The following is an 18,201-nucleotide window of genomic DNA, read 5'->3' as shown; positions in this document are numbered from 1 at the left end:
AAAACAGAGTATCACTTTAACTAACAGGTCAAACTAGAGGTGACCAATGTTATCTGTAACGTCTATTTGAAGAAAACAGAAATGAAAATGTCAATACAGGGACTTAGTCTTTGAAGGTGTAGAACATACTGGCTTCAGTCCACAAAACACTGTATAAATTTTATGAGATAAGCCCCTTCTGTATAGTAAATCATGGGAGTGAAGAAAATTGAACCCAAAAGAGAGAGTCCTTAGCAAGGCAGAAAAAGCCAGATTAATTATAAATTAAAGTAAATTTAAATGGACTAAGTAGATGTTCTTTTTTCTTAGAGAAATGTTATTTAATTCCAAATGGTGTTTGTGTATACGTATACTTCAGGAAACATTCCTTCTAGTAACTCATGCAAAACTCTTCAGTCCAAGATATAATGAATAGGCATTTTTGCCATGTCCTTACACTGTCTGCTTTGTATGGAAATATGCAACCTGCTTGTGATAAAATTTACGGTATTCATTTTGTTCTCTTTTACAGTCCTTTCTGAGTCAGCAAACTAAAAAGAAATCACATGTAGGCATTAGAATTCATGTGTCTATTTTATATAAAAAGCAAAATACCATTACATACATCTGCTAGAACATATTTTATAAAAGTCTACGCTCACAGATTAACCCTTGAGACCACTCCAGAAAAACAGGTATATCTCTCTAAATTACATCTAAATTTGGAGGTAAAAGTTTAGGAAACTAATGTAATATCTAAGACCATGCACTTTCCTTTCTGTGATAACAGTCATTTCAGTGACTTGTGGAAATCATCTTTCATCTACCAGGAAGCTAAACCCACATACATAAACCCCAGCCTATCACAGTTCACATTTGTTTTGCTTTCTTTCTGTGCATGCAAGCCTAGAGATTATGCAGTTGTATTTCTCAATTGTTATTCTTTGTTAATTCTGACTTTTTGCTTCTTTCAAGAATAAGAAAGAAAGAAACATTTTGGAGCAAAGTTGATCTATTCAGTGCTTAACACTGGGAAAGGGAAAGAAAAACTACAGTCAGCTTTAACTGGGAATTTCCAGTTTAATGGAAAATTCTGGTATTCTGATTATTCTGAAAATCAGAACAAACTGCTTCAAAATTTCCCACAAAACAGAATTTCTTTAAAAAATTAAAAATGCTTTAAAAATGTTGAAACACATTTTATTTGAGCTTTATAAATTTGGTTATTTAATAATACTTTCCAATTTTTTTTGTTTTACCAGTCATAACTACATACCATCTCATGCCACTTAATAATAAGTAATGTCTATAGTATATTTTTAAAGTAAGGACTTAAACTGTGAAAACAATATATATAACAGCTGACATATTTCATTTGAGAAGGAAAATAAGATCAATATTTTTGTTTATATTATTTTTAGCAGCCATTGTTTCTAAAGCATAGGAAAAGAGCCATACTAATACAAAATTATTGAAAAGAGTATCTACTTCAACTTAAAACCTAAATTAAAATCATACAGTGCTTCATTTTATTCATCACAACATAGTAACCACACACTTTCTATGCAACCTAGTTGCAAGCAGCAAAGCCTTTACCTTCTTGTGACCTTAGCAAAGCTATTATTCTTACTTCACACAACGTGAAGTAATCAGTACTTTTGTTTCACAAGTCCATGGATTAATTCTGACCTGTTATTAGCATCTATTGTCTCTACCACTACTTCCTATAAGTGGTAATTCTGGATTGAGGTTCTCATGCATCCATCTTGCTTTTGAACACCCATGTTTTTCTTGATAAGCATGTACGAAAGGTTTCAATTTACTGGATCCTCTTCTAATCATGAAACTTGCACTTTCTCTGTCTTGCCCAAATGAGAAACTGCTTTTTATGGTACTGTTCTCTCTGTTGTCTCTTCAATATTGCCAGTGTAATGATAGTTCACATTGCATTCCCTCATCCTCTCTATTAGATTTGTTACTTGTTTTTCCTGTAGTGGTGATGCTACTTAGGCCACCATAAGAAAGGTTTGGGGAGGTTTTTTTAGAGAGTTCATTAGGACAAATGATTCCTTTCTTGATTTCCTAACTTTGTACTCAATGAAAGGAATTTTCCATCATATTTTGCAAATAATTCACTACAGAATATAAAATCTAAATATGTTTCAAGAAATAGTACTAACATTGTAAATAACATTTTACCTTGTACAAAAGCAAGCAAGATGATTTGTGAAGCAAATAAAAAGACACAGTTCCAAACCAAAATACCTTAAGCTGGAGGCTACGTAAAGGAGAATAAGGAAAGTATACACTCAGATAATGCTGAAATTCAATGAAAAGTATGTTCTCCACTTTAAAATCTTTTCACAACTGGATCATAAAAATCGTAAATTACAGAAGACAGAGTATCTCTGTTTATGAAGGAGTCAATACTCAGACCAAAGGCTGTACTTGCAAGAATCCCAGATGTAGAATCATAGAATCATAGAATAACCAGGTTGGAAGAGACCCACTAGATCATCGAGTCCAACCATTCCTATCAAACACTAAACCATGCCCCTCAGCACCTCATCCACCCGTGCCTTAAACACCTCCAGGGAAGGGGACTCAACCACCTCCCTGGGCAGCCTGTTCCAGTGCCCAATGACCCTTTCTGTGAAGAATTTTTTCCTAATGTCCAGCCTAAACCTCCCCTGGCAGAGCTTGAGGCCATTCCCTCTTGTCCTGTCCCCTGTCACTTGGGAGAAGAGGCCAGCACCCTCCTCTCTACAACCTCCTTTCAGGTAGCTGTAGAGAGCAATGAGGTCTCCCCTCAGCCTCCTCTTCTCCAGGCTAAACAACCCCAGCTCTCTCAGCCGCTCCTCATAAGGCCTGTTCTCCAGCCCCCTCACCAGCTTCGTTGCTCATATGATGCAGTTCAGTTCCTGGCAGGTGCTGAAGGCCATTTGAGATGTCCTAAAGTATGCAAGAAATCTAGATGAGATCAGCAGATAGGACACAGACCTATAAGAAAAAAAGCATCACTCCATAGTTGAAGCTGGGAGCACGCAGGATATCCTGCACAGGGTGCGTCAATTGTAAATGTTCTTTAATGTCTGATACCATGACTTGGACCTCAAAAAAAAATTAGAAAAGGACATTAAATGCACAGTTCCTATTAGCCCATTGAAGTGAATTCAGCAACCACTCAGTAAGCTAAGGCTGATGAGACATTATTACTTCAAAAGGCTCTTCTGCTTCTTTTGTGAAGGGTGGAGAAGACAGGGGACACATCACTTATGCCATTCAATATAGTTCAATCATCTGTTCACACTGCATGAGTCTTACTGCATCTGTGTATGTTCTGTGCAAGATGAATTTCCTTAAAACAACAATCTTGCCTCTGCTGTTTTCATGTAATGAAGAACAGCTGTTCATTGGCCACTGTGTTTACTATCTTCTTTCACCCTGACTTCCACCATGCTTTCAGCCCTAACAACCTCTCAGGTGATATCTATTATATTTATTCTGTCTTCCTTCTGGAAAACTTATAATCCCAATTAAGAAAAGTAATAGCAGTTACCAATAACAAATAACTGCATAGAGGTCACAGTTACCGAATATAGAAGAATACAAGAAGAGGACATACCAGTGTCCTTACTATAGTTTGGATTTTTTCAGGCATTGTGACAACATTCCCAGCTTTTACAGAAGGATTTAGGAGGAATAATTTGTTAATTAGGCTAATTGATTATTTGTAGTTTTGCTAACTATCTTTTATAAAATGGAGCTGTCCCTAGAAAAACTGACATATGAGCTTTACAGCATTACAACATTAGTGATATCAGACGAGTATTAGAGTGCAAAAAAGAAGGATTAGAACACATCAATTCCTAAATATCTGATTATCTGTCTCATGCACTTTATACATCTTTGTGGCTATTATATCACTGAGGGTTATAATTAAGGAGCCAAAAAAAAATATATGTGCTATTGCCTTTTAATGTAGAATAGCTAAGCACATGACAATTAAAGAATTTTTTTCTGGCCTGGACATCTTCTGTAAGTATTTTGATGACTACCATACACTCTGTAGTTTACCATAACATTTTATTCAAAGAAATGTATGTAACTGCATAAGCACTTGATCATAAAGCAGTAATCATACAGTACTTTATTAAGCGGTTTATAAAATAGAAGCTCCCTCTTTATCAAGGGAGAAATTTACAAATCTCCATTAGTTAACAGATTGCTATACTGACTAGAGCATTATCACCAGAATAGAAGCTATATTTTAGGCAAGTAGTGATCCCCGCATCAATATGTGTTAAGGAAAGTTTCATTTTCTAGAAAAAAAAAGAATTACTTGTGAGTAAGGAAAAGCAACATACTAACAGTTATTCTAAAAATTACTGTCAAAATCTGCTCTTGAATCTATTCTGTTTTCCTGCCTTCTCACTTGAAAACAAGAACTAAAAGAAAGAAGTGAAGTGTGTCAGTAACTTACTCTGGTTGGATGGAATGAGAATAGAAGTTCAGAAGGGCTCCATTGAAAGAAACAGGATTAGTGGTTGTGTAGAGACACCACAATTCTCTGTCTATCCTGAAAACCAAAAGCTGCATCTTCTGCTCCATGCTGCTTTCATGTCCAAGCGAGATCTGGTGAAACCTAGGAGAAAGAAGGCAGTAAAGAGTGAAATGAGCGTTTGAAGCTCAGGCAGTGGGGAAATGATGAGCAAGTGAATTCTTTCTGTTATTTAGGAGGGAAAGGGCCAAAGTATGCTCATCCATCGGTAGTACTGCAAAAGACCATTAGGCTGGTGAAATAAGTGATACATGTGTTAGTGTTATGAGTGTAGAATATTGTCACTATTCATTGATGTCTGAAATGCAAAGGATAGACTAAAACAGACCAGAATATTAAAATACAGTGCCTGCAGAACAAACATGTAACCAGAACTGAACAAACTTAACTCAAAGCCCCTTGTGATTCTGCCATTATGCTACGTTGGAAGAAAACCCTTCCAAAGATTAATCAGCTTAGTTAACCATACACTGTTTAAAACTGCACAGAGCAGAGTATTAGCCATTTATAGGCTATACAAATAACTAAATGTGTCCTTTCTGCCCAGCAAGCACCATATAGTTCAAGGTGGATCTGAAAACTGAGAATGGACCTGGGCCAGCATGATCTCAACTGTTATACAGCTAGCACCTCTGCATGCAACTCTCACTTGAGTGAAAGAGGACAGGGACAAAATACAATGTTCTGAAACAGCTTTTACAGAAATCATGCATTGTTTGTGACGTGTGTTTGGTCTCTGGTAGCTGCAGTCTTGTTTGCTCCCCTACTTTTAAATGCCATCTTTCAAAACCAAAGGGTAACAAGTACAAATCATATCTATAAAACAGCATCACAACTTTATTCTCAATAGCTGAATATTGAAATGCAAGCATACATTATAAATAGAAAAACAGCTGGCTTGGAGCACATTGCAAGCCACTAGCACAGTTGAGGGATTTGAATGACATCATAACCCGTGAGAGCATGTTGCTGGCCAGCTGGTGTTATTTATAATATACTCATAATTGAGGAAAAATAAAAAGGCAAAAGTTAGGTATTGCAGAACTAACGAAGTTAAATTCTCTCTTTCCCAGTGTCATTTAAATTTTTATCAAGACTAATTATGAAGATTATTACTAAATGGGAGGAAATCACTTTATGATTATAACAGCACATTTAAGATAACTGCCATGGAAGCACCCCAAACTGGGCTACTTGTGTGATTATGTTCATAGTATTGTAAATTCTAGGAAATTATATGACTTCTGTGTGGTTGCTAAAAAAATCACAAAACTGTTTTTCCCTATTTACGAGTAGGGCTCAGCAATTCTGTTATTTTTAGCAAACTACAAACTGCTATTTTAGGGTTAATAGCACAGAGTCTTGGAGGTTTTAATTGTTACTCAGCATATAAGCATGCCAAATTTAATAACGTAAAGATGCATTAAGAAAAAAGTAGATAACTGACTATCTGACATTCTGTGCTATATAAATAAAATACTTGTATCTCTGCGCACAAATAAAATGTGCACATAGATACAAAGGTATGCATATATACAAACAATGCCCTTATGTATGTAAGATTTTATGTATTTGAAATGCAGAAACACACTCACTCAAATACAAATGCACACAAAGCTATCTGAAAGTTAACCAGAATACATTTTCTTATTTTTCACGGCAGCATAAGCTTTTTTGTCTGCTAACTCCTCACTCACTAATTCACATTCTTTTAAAGGGAAAAAAAATATGCTTCTGTGCTCTAGTTTTAAAATGCAAAGGTATGATGTTATTTGTCACCATGCCCAAAAAAGTCCTTACGCGGTAACTTTGCCAGAAGAGGGAGAGAGAGAGAAGGCAAATGCTCCCCCAGCTGTTTCCTGTCTACAGTGTCTGTGTAATGTAGATAAATGTGAGGATTTTCTCTAAATCCCTCTTCTGTTTGCTAAATCTCACTGTCACTGCTAAAATCAGAGCAGATAGAGCCTGCGCAATGGAATAAAGTCCTCAATATTGAAATGTGACATTGCTCTCAACATCTCACATCTCTCTGGATTTCTTTTTTCTCATCATTACTGCTAACAAATTCATTTCCAGACTTTGCACTTTTAAGAAGCAATGGAAAAAATCAACAGTCTTTCAACACAATTAGTTAAGTGCTGCTTTTGTGATTTCTTGAAGGTAAATCTTTGTTACTATTTCAAATTATTTTTTAGTTTTATTTTACTGTGTATTGTCTGCTTCTGGTTTGGAGAGTATTGTGCACTTTTCAATAACATTATTTTAGAACTGAGAATTATTTATAAATTGCTGAACATGCAATTTCATTTGATCTTGAAAATGGCTGTATGTAATAGTTGCAATTACCTCGATAACTGTAAGGGTAAACTATTGCAGATACATGTCTTAAATTTCACTTGTATTCAGAGAACTTTGAAATATTTCAGTTATGTCATTATTAAAGGGTCCAATTACATCATTGTCTGTATTGTTAATTAATGCTTCTGAAAACAAGAACTTTTAGCTATTTTCTGCAGGTGCAGGGTTTTATAGGTAAAATGGTCTTCTTCACATGTTAAGTTTCTGCAGTTTTATTATACTCAGTTATAGATAAAATGTTCATGCTTTCACAGGGAAACTTTTAAGGGATGTTGTCACTGCAGCAGTTTTCTGGCAGCATTGTAGCATTTACTTGGTTTTGGGTTTTTTTGCTTTCATAAATTAAAAGTAAATGTGGAGTTCAGTTTGTTTTCTACATTAGAAACCAGCTGTGACTCTTGCTGACCTTGCATATTTGTATAGCTTAAGCAATTGTACTTAAAAATGGAAATTCCTCTACATGTTAATCTCCAAGTTTTCCCTTTTAGGGAGTACTCTTTCAGGAAAGTTTATATGTGAAGTTTCATGTTATGACCCTATAATTTCTACACATTAATATAAACTGTCTTTAAGTAAATTTGGCTTCAGTAGGTGCATTGACCTCTGTTTCTGTCAATTGGCCCTGGTTCAACTTTCCATTATCAGCAAATTTATACCCTTCAAGAACTTTTTTTCTTTAACATTTTGCAAGGACACTTAGGCAGCTGACAGAATTCTCCTGTTTTAATTGCTATGGGCCTGATGATTTTTTCAGTGTGTCTTACACTTAAAACATGCTTATTTAATTTTTTTATGTGATTCAAAAAAACAGGTCTGTAATTGCAATGGATGAAACCATTCTCTTAATGCATAAATGTGTATCCTTTCCAATATACTTAAAAGATGAAGATGACTTTTTTTTTAAATTATTGAACGAGGCACTAAGACACATAAAAGTAATGTGCTAGTTTCTGAGCTGGTTCATCCTGCCAAGCTTCCTTGGAATCAATGGAACATATTGATTTAGGTTAGGATGTAGCCCAGATTCTTTAATCAAAGTTAGCTGTATTTAAACCTTGATCCTTTCTAAAGTATATATTTATTTATTTATACAATAATTACTAGCAAATGCTGCTATTACATTCTGATTACATACTTCTACTCTGTTTTGGTAATCAGGTCCAACCTCTATGAGAAAAAATGTAATTTTGACTGTAACTCTTGATTTTTTACTATAGTATATACAATCTATAAAAATGTTGCCTTCCTTCAAGCTATTTATAATTATTATAGATGTTTTTATATGTTATTAAAATGACCAAGCATGTGAAGAATTCTTATGGGCAACTTCTGCCAACTAATTGTTTGTTAGATGAAGAGGACCTATATAGAAGAGTTAAGAAGTAAAAGAGATGTAGAGTGTTCATATGTGGCATTCCTTTGTGGTGCCACTCTTCTGGACTATTAAGAGAGGAATGCAACAAAAGCTGGTTATTCTACTGAAAAAAGAGGAAATTCCAGCTGTGAAAATATGGTCAGTCACTCTATGCAACTAAAAGAAGTGCTTAACCAGGCTCATCCTGAACCTGTATTCAATTTCCAAACGTAATTAGATGCTTCAATAAACCCCACCCACATGCCAATGCGTTTTCATTTAAATTCTCAACTTTCTAGTCAAACTGGGAGCATTGCAAGCACCCTGACTGTTTATAAAGAACCTGAAGCAATATTGGATTACAGCTTTGTATTTTCTTAAGAATATTCCCCTCAGACATAAATGGGAACTTTGATTTTATCATAAACATATTGAATCAACTAATGTTATGTTTAATTAAAATGATGAAGTAAAGTTAAAGTTTTAAATTATGTCTTGGAATTAGTTTTCATGAAACAGCACTTAATTTAACAAATAATTGATAGAGCCCTAGAAACATGTGAATCTGTTTTCTTTTCCCCAAAGTTTTTACTTATTTGAAAGTTCTTGACCAGTTTTCAATTTGGAGATAGAGTTAGAAATTCTCTGTGGTTTATACTGTGCAGCCTTTTTGGCTTTCACTAAAGGAAAAACAGTAGATAATCTGTTTTGTTGTAGTTCAGTGCTGATATTTATCTGAAAATAAAACCCAGCTGAAAAGTCTTGAAAAATACAAAATCGTTAAATGATGTTTATTTCTGGACGACATGTTATACAAGAACAAATTGTTAAATACTAGCATTCTTGTATTTGTAATGTATTTCAGCCTTCTGAAGGAGTGTGCTAAATAGCTCTCTGCTTTACCTCATCATGACTGGGAACCATCTTAAACTGCAGGTGCACCGCATTTATCTTAGAAATGCAAAATTATGGCAAAGGAAGAAAGAAATTGATGTTGTTAAGATATGGAATCATTAAAGGAAATACTGCCTTGTGTTATCATCATTCATTTATAAACCGATCCTTCTCCATCTGCTATTAAAGTCCTGTCAATGCATTAATGTTTGTTGGTTTTCGCATGGTAAAGTTGTCTAAAGACTCCTGTGAATGGGAAAATAATTATTCTTTCTTTTTATGATGTATCATGGGATTTAGATTTGTTCATTGTATTCACAGTGGAAATACCAGGAAAGGGGGGCATAAATTCTGATTTATTTATAGATTTGTCTCTCATTCATCTTTGACTTAAGTTGAGATAGGGGACTCATCTACCAAGGTGCTAAGATCCCTTGCCAAGAAAATAAGAATTCTTAAAAATTATTGACTAAAGAAGGCTCAATATCCCACTGGATCAGATGCCATATGAACAGACAATAGATAATTTCATCGGTTACTTAAAAGTTCAGTGAAAATAAGACATTAAATAATCCCTGGAACCCTGAAACAAACTTTAGGGAAGATGAATCATTTTACTCCAGTTACTTTGCACTAGTCTGCTAACACAAAGCAGTTTTAAGCCAAGGTTAACTGTATGTGTGAGAAAGATTTGTAACTTCTTTCCTGACTGCAATATTAATGTTAACCTTGAAAGAGTTTGAAATTAAATACAGACTTACACCTTTCAAAACTAGCATTTTTTGGCAAGTGATCTAAATCAGTTTGGATCTGCTTTAAGCACATTCTTCACTGTCCTACTACTAAATAAAAACAGCTTCTTCTAGTATTTGAAAAAAATGTTACCATCTTTGACATGTTGGTTAAGATCTTTGGTTGATATAAACTGATAAAAAAGGAAGTGGACAAACTGAATTGTGCAAATTTACACTCGTTGAGGACTGACCTTTCTTCAAGTGTAAGTTCAAGTAAAAGATACTTTTTAACTGAATGTAAATGAGGAAAGAATTATCACATCTGTGTATAACTCACAGCCAAACCTGATTAAGAGGATACAATGGAGGTCAGTGAAAGTATAGCTGCTTCCATCAAGTAAAAATAAAAATCCTTAACGCTCCCACTAGTACTCCTCTTAATTTCTTGAATGCTTCCAAATGTTAATGTGCTGACTGTAAGAGTCATTGAATGTGGTCCCCTGCTATGGAAGGTCCCACATCAACTCTTCTGTAACTTTGGCAAGCTTTACCTTGGAAGTTCTTTTCTTTTGTTCTGGTATTTCCCTTTTTAAGGTGCCTGGAGAACCATGGAGTACTAGCTATGAAATCTTTTCCTACTGGGCCAAATTTCCTTCCATCCAGTTGACAGCCATTTATCCTTATGCTGATGCTATTCTTTAGTTTAAATAGCTTTTCTCTGTTATATCACACCTCCATCTCCCGGAGTACACAGACAAGAAACTGTCATATTCCCTCTCAGCCAATCCGATCTCAGAAAAAACAATTCAGTCCAAAAATGTTGTCTAGTTTTCCTTACTCTAATTGTTCTGGGTTTGCCTCTACCTGTCTGCTGCACTCTTCCATATCCTCCTTTTGCAGCAGCAACCATAAAAGGTAGTTATTACAAGATTCTCTAGCCGTGTATGAATGTGAACCAAGGATATTTGCCAGAGGAAGTAATCAGTTTACAAAATACATGGACTAAAATATGTAGACCATTGCAAAATTATGGTGAGGCATTTCCTGATACTTTATTGTCTGACAAATTATAGTACATATGCATTCTCAACTCACAAGGGTGCAGGAGTAATTTTCTCTGTTGGGAAATTTTGACACTGCTTTGCTTTCTTGGCAGGTGAAGATGCACACTGTGTCCTACATTCATTTCTTCTACCTTGGCCTGTGTTTGCTTACCTTAACCAGTTCTGCTGCTGCTGGCCCAGAAACACTCTGTGGTGCTGAGCTGGTTGATGCTCTTCAGTTCGTGTGTGGAGACAGAGGCTTTTACTTCAGTAAGTCAATAATTTTTTTCATTCAATTGCTAAACTTTTACATGTAATTCATTGGAGTTCACAAGTGCCCTAGGAGAGCTTAGAAATTATCAGACCAGGCTGCTGAGTATGACTAGTATCCTCTATCTTGGAGTTGCCCAAGTCATCAGTGACCATGAAGTCTCAGTACAGAACAGACCTGTGCCTGTGTTCAGCCTGACTTTCTGGCAAATTTTACTTTTAAGACATTATTATTGTTTTTAACTACTTCCCAGCTGCTGCTGTTCTACCTGCTATATAACTGCTTTCTGCTGACCTGGCACTGAGATTAAATGGATGGAAGGCCAAGATGGACCCAAGCTATTAATGAGGCAGAACTGCATGTACCTGTTATGTCAGACCACTTGTAAACAGCTCAAGTACACATTGTATCATATTAAAAGCACACTAAGCTTCAACATCTGGTTTGAAAAAAAAGAAAAGCTGGAAGGCAGCAAGCAGAAAATTACCACATGCAAGTATCCAAATTTCATCAGTTAAATACAGGTGAAGGAAAATTCATGCATGGTAAGACAATAAAGATTAACACCAGTACAGACAACAGATAAAATTATTGTGAGTCTGCAACAGCGTGGGTATATTAGTACTCAAATAACCTTTTGGAGCAAGACCTGTACTTTGGAACTGAACATCATAATATTTCTCCTTTGCTGTGTCTTAGATTGTGCAAAGCTTGAGTAGTTAGATAAGTAACATTTATCTCATAAACTTCTTACAAGTGTTGTCAACATCAAGAAATACACAATTTGTAAATAACAGAAAACAATTCCTAATTTTCAACTATTTGCTACTCAAATACCATAAAGCTAATAAAGCTTCTGACTAGGAATATATTCCTTCTGAATTCATTCATCTATACATTTATTCAAAACGTGATAATTTGTGCTTTTAGAACTTCTGAAGCTAGTGCATACATTTAACAATATGTGCTTGTCTGAAGTTGCCTCTTCTCCAGGGCCTTAGTTACCTTTCCAAACAAGCAAATAACTAACTAAAGGAAATATAGGGTGGTTAGGCTATAAAGACAAGAAATAACCTGAAGGGTTTTTTTCCTATTTATTTTTATATGCTTCATGATGTCTAGCTCCTTTTATTTTCTTTTAATAATCCTCATTTCTCCCTACTAATTCTTGACTGCTAAGCTATTACTTTTGTTTTTCTGATCTTAACCACCCCATTTCTATTCATGGAGTTACTACATTCAATATTTTTGTCTTTCTTTGCAATAAAAATAGAGTTAGGAAAATCCAGATTCTTGAATCTTTAATTTACAGAGAATTCTGATTTCCTCAAGTAGCAGACATTTTCACTATCTTCTTGGCATGTTCTATTAAAGTTAAGTATGAAACTGGAAGCCTTAGTTATATATATATGTAAAGTAATTGACTAAAAAACTTTCTTTTCTGTATTTAACACTTTAGCTATTGTTAATGGCCATTTATTGTACAGTGATGTTTAGCTTAGTATTTTGGTGCCAAATACAATATTAGCAATACTAGAATATCTTATAAAGGAATTCACCTTTTTCTACCAACTCTTTGTGTTCATTTCAACACCAAAATCTGCTGCATTTATCAGCAGTAGAATTATACTTAAGGGGCTATTTAAGTGTCCCACAAATACTTTCTCTCCATGGCTGGAAGGAATTGAAGGGAAAGCTTTTGTATAGATATTTGTAGGCATTGATAAGATATCTTCTCTTCTTCAGGCTAAACTGACCCAGGTCTCTCATCCTTTTCTCATAAGAGGGATGCTCCTGTCCCTTGATCATCTTCATGGCCCTCCACTGGACTCTTTGTAGTAGTTCCTTTTCTTTCTTGAACTGGGGATCCCAGAACTGGGCACAGTACCTCTACATGGGGCCTCAATAGGGCAGACTAGAGTGGGACTCTCTACCTGCTACCTTTCCTCAACCTGCTAGACACACTCTTCTTAATGCACCCCATGTTACTATTCCTTCTTGGCCACAAGGGCCCATTGCTGGCTCATGGTCAACCCGTTAATCTGTTGCCTACTAGAACTCCTAGGCCCTTCTCCACAGAGATGCTTTCCTGCAGGTCAGCTTTTAAATCCTGCTGGCACATGGATTTATTCCTCCCTAGGTGTAGGACTCCACACTTGCCTGTATTAGACTGCATTAGGTTCCTTTCTACCCAATTCTTCAGTCTGTTCAGGTCTTGCTGAATGGCAGTCCAGCCTTCCAGTGTGTCAACCACTCTTCCTCTACTAGACTACTTCTGATTCATGAGGCAGGAATTTAATCTGGTTCAGCCTTCTCTCTCCTATTTGCTAGTGTTTAACCTAAGATATAGAACTAAAGAAAATTAAATCCAGTAACAGTGGTGAAACACCTTGAGTTCTTTATATTAATGTATTACAGAATGTAGCATATAATTGGAGGTTTGAAATGTTGCTCCATTTCATGGGGCTTTTTAAGAATGCCAAATCATTTGCAGAAGTAAAATTCCAGTGAACATTATCTTTTCTCATGAAGTTGTGGATTTAAACTGTATTTTAAGCCTTCTGTTCTCATACTCTGGTTCATTTATATAAAGCATAATCAATGGTAATGTTTGCCTTTAACTTGCACAGGAAATAGCTGCAAGGGAAGGTTTTTCTTCCACCATTCTGTATTTCACCGGAGACCCCAAATATAAATAATACCTGCTGGCTGAGGTGAAACTCCTGGTTCAGTTTCAAGGTCAAAGCTTCCAACAATTCCTTGGGAGTTGTGGATGGAAATGAAGATAGAAATAATTGAGTTACTTTCTGCTGCAGTTCTGTACTCTACAACCACAAGGCTGTATCTATGGCTAGGAGTGGAAGAAAAAATAATTCCTTCATATAGTCTACTCTGCCCAAATTCATAACTATAAAGGGAAATTCTTTACAGCTTCTGAAGAGATGGTCCAGCTGCTTGCCACACACAAAGAAAAGCATTGACTTCAAGAGGAAGTCAAATGTGTTTTCTGCCACTCCTTTTCTTCATGAGGTAGACTGACAAGGAACACTTTTCAAAGTTTTTTATAGGAGGGCACTGCACAAATCCCAAATTAGAGCATCTGCTTTTTTCCTTAGTCACATTTAACCCCAGCTGGCATTGGCTTCTACCTGGAGAGCTTTTTCTCTCCCATGATTCTACAGTGAAGAGCATTTATTTGCCACCTTTTACCTAGCAACACCTCTCTAGCATAACTTCTGACACTCAGATTCCTGTGTGCTACCTTATGTTAGGAGAAGCTGACAAGGAGTCTGGCCACAGCTACAGAGGAAGGTACACTTAGACAAAATTTTTCTCAGTTAATGTTTCTCCTGTCTTAAGATCTCAGGATTCAGCAGTCACGAAGCAAAGTAGGATATTCAATTGAATTTTAGTGCCTAGAAAGGTCTACCATGCCACTACTATTATAAAGCAATACTGAGGGTAGAGAACGTTGAAAAGACTGAAAGGACAAATTACAGGAAACTTTCAGAAGTGAAACGCCATGAGAAGGGAAATCTTTCTTAAAATATTCAAATTTTATCACAGGAATTTACTTTGCAGATTAATCAAAAAATCTGGGCTTATGGTGAATCTTCTGAAGAACTACTTGTAGAGAAAAGAAGGAACTTATTTAATACTTGACACAATGGAGTTACTCTGACATTCTTCAGAGAATGGAGAATTATCATGTGGAAGCACGGACTTCCATATGCGAAAGAATGAATCTCACTAAAGACAGGATTTTCTGGTATCTACCCTAATGCTCCCTGGGTCAACTGCTTTGTGGAGAATGATTACAGATTCTAATACACTTTTTTCCACTAAGGCAATCAGAATTGTGTGTTGTCCTTGGGAATATCCCCAGCTGTGCACAACGTAAGTCTATTGGTTTATAATAATCAGAAAACCAGGATAAGACAGTGAATGTAATCTTGGGTAATTAAGACTGTCATCAGATCTCTTTGCTTTATAGAACTAAGGCATATACAGAGGAATTGCTGCCTTATAGAGGAGGAAATAAGGGCTATAGCAATAGGCAATTATGTTTTGCTTCTTCCATTTCCCGTTGGCTAGCAGCTTCTTATTTACTTCAGGAAGTCTGCTTTTAAGGTGTTATTAAAGTTTCTAGACCTGTCAGACCCATCAACGTAATTACAAGAGATAGCATGGCACTCTGTTCTTTAACTGCTCCATACCTGTAGGAGCTATGAGTCATTAGCTCCTCTGTGTGTTCCTAATTGAGATGAATGGTAATGTTACAAGCCCAGGAGAGGCAAGCTGAAATGCTGAGGTGGACGCACACAGCCTGTGGTGTCCAGGACAGTCGTACAAATCTTTGCAAAGAAATGCTGGTCATCTTAGCTGTGTTCCCACAGCAAGATCTGAATGTGTTTTGAAGTTCTTCGGCTACGTGTCCTATTCATGTCCAAATCCTGTATTTGTGGAAGATTTGAGCATATTCCTCAATCTTTACCCGCAGATTCCTTACTTCTTACAGGAAAGCTAGCCTGGAAAGGAACTATGATGTGCTTTAGCTGGGTCTGCAGGGACAGTGCTCAGGGAACCAGGAATATAGACATAGTTATTTATATATCTATGTAGGAAAAAAGGTAATTCTGTCTTCTAGAATGGTACCGCTGTATACTGGAATAACTGATAGATAAGTCTGGTGTGTGATCCATGCCCTGGTAGTAATCGTTGAGGAAGTTCTTGGAAAATAAGGCAATCATTGCAAGAATTTCGTAGTTTTTTACCATATTAAGAGATGTTACAGTGGTATGTTCATAAAGGCTAACCTTAGTTTAATGAGGTTGATCTTCTTAAGTTACCTCTTTAATAACAGAAAGAGAAATTCTGTCTTCTTTCTCCATGGATCACACATTGGGTTTAGGAGGGTTTAGCCTCTAAAACACACTAAATTTAGACTTTGCAAACAGGTCTCTTCTACAACTACTTCTCAGGTTGACAAATATTTCATAATTTTTCATCTTTTTCATTAAGAGGGACTGTAGTCATAACGATGTTTTTAATGAGGTGGCTAGAAGCAATTCATTGATCAAAATTTCAGCAAGAAACGTCTCTGCAAAAAGGCACTACTACAAAAAACAGATAAGTGCAGTGTGTCTGGAAGTTCAATATGTATGTCTTTATTAGCTGCTAGCTATCACAGATGATAATGCTTTTTATGATATTTGCCTTTGTCTATGCACTAGACCAAGTTTCAGATTTGGTCTCAAATAGAAGAAGGCTATTTGACATTTGATTCCCTAAAGGCTATATGTGTATTTAATACATTGTTTAGTCTCATATTGGATAAAGTCACTCAAAGAAGCACTTGGCAAGATCAACATTAATTCTCGGCATAGCTGCCCTTCTTATTTTCCACTGCATCTTAAATACCAAGAAAAACCCTTCACTGACTTCAGTTCTGGCATACGCTTTATGCAATTGGCCAAAACCTTTGCATATGGACCTCTTCATTTGTTATGGGATTAATAATGCATTTGCAATGTTTGATCAACAGCAGCAAGAGTTGCAAAGCATATAAAGTTTAGTAGAATCACATAGTCTCTTAATTAAGACCTTCTGCATTAACTACTTGAGCTTATAGGGCAAGCTATACAGAGTGCTCATTCAAAGAAGGAAGTTTGGGCAGCCATTTCTCTAGAGCTTATTCGGCACTTTAGCTTTTATGCATGTTTCAAACCCTCTTAAAGCTGTTTTCATTTCAGAGCTATGCTATAAAAGGATGGATCTGGACTTGTTTACTAAAGCATACCCAAATGTCAATATCTCCCTGTGATACAAGCTTTATTGTTCAAAAATATGACAACAAATTAAAGAGGTAACCAATAGTTAAGTCATTTCTCAGTCTAGAAATCAAGACAAAAGACATACCACAAATGTATTCTTATTGAATAATTTATGTTAAATTTATCTCTGGTAATAACCACAGGAACATCCATGTCAAAAAGAAGAAAAAGCCATTTATTCATACTTCTTATGTGGTGCATTCAGTGCAAAACCACTATGCAAGATATAGCCCAAGTGCTGGATCTAATTGCTGAGTAATGACAGGCATATTTCAGGTTTGCATCAGTGAATGAGGTTCTAACAACAATTTTAGCACATCTGCCACCTATGGAGGGGTATAATATATACTGATCAGTGGGTCACTCTAATTTACAGGAAATTTTGCATTGTCTCTTTAAGTAAAATTTTAAAAATTTAATCAATTTAAATGCTAAATGCGTATTTCAACCAAAAGTCCATACCTTAAAAATGGTTAACGCATAGCTTTCACAATAATAGGATAAATTCGTATTTTTACTGTATCAAAGTAAGAAAAGTACAATGCTCTCTTCTTTTCAGACTTCTTTAAGTATTAGACAAATTGCTTAGGTGAGTTTATCTTGTCAGTTTTATCTGAGCAAGTTTTAGATTATATTTCTGATTGCCTCTCCAATATCAGTTTCTGGTAAGTTGCTTTGGAATTCATTAGAACACTTACAGTCCTACAAAATCAGACACAAGTTGCTGCATTTTCTGACTGAATCCCATGTACAGTCAAATTAACAGATTTTCAATATTCTTGCTCTTACCAGACAAAATGTTTGCTTGCCTCATTTTGAATCCTTTGCTAGTGAAAACTGGAATAGGTTCCTTTTATTGAAAAAAAACCAATTTAGGGCTCATCTTTTTTTTTTTTTCTCCTGAATCTGCAGCATATTTATATATTTCCCATCTCACATTTGAAATTCAGCTGTGATCCCAGTTTTCCCACCTATGTAATATAACTGCTCTCGAGTAAGAGAATGCCTCCAGACAGCAGACCTTTCTGCTTCCTTATGTCCCCACAAAAGCATAGAAGTAGGGAAGAGTATCTTCTATTAAGAAATTATTGCTCACACTCAGACCTGGAATTATATGATATTTTTTAATATATATACTGAACTATTTGTTTATAGTGTTTCTGTGTGTTAGGC

The 18,201-nt window shown here is 35.8% G+C and overlaps 1 protein-coding gene across 1 annotated transcript in view; it reads left to right on the top strand.

Annotated features, from left to right (window-relative positions):
• The first annotated feature begins 6,449 nt into the window (after positions 1 to 6,449).
• The window catches only part of IGF1 (insulin like growth factor 1), a 54,657-nt gene continuing 42,905 nt past the window's right edge, over positions 6,450 to 18,201 (top strand). Inside the window, exons 1-2 of the mRNA XM_069859445.1 lie at positions 6,450 to 6,700; positions 11,037 to 11,193. Of these exons, the coding sequence (XP_069715546.1) occupies positions 6,638 to 6,700; positions 11,037 to 11,193 (220 nt within the window). The 5' untranslated portion in view covers positions 6,450 to 6,637. The remainder of the gene's footprint in view (positions 6,701 to 11,036; positions 11,194 to 18,201) is intronic.

This window comes from Phaenicophaeus curvirostris, chromosome 1 (genome assembly GCF_032191515.1).
Source record: "Phaenicophaeus curvirostris isolate KB17595 chromosome 1, BPBGC_Pcur_1.0, whole genome shotgun sequence".
Classification (NCBI taxonomy): domain Eukaryota; kingdom Metazoa; phylum Chordata; class Aves; order Cuculiformes; family Cuculidae; genus Phaenicophaeus; species Phaenicophaeus curvirostris.
This window is presented reverse-complemented; position numbering and strand designations above follow the sequence as displayed.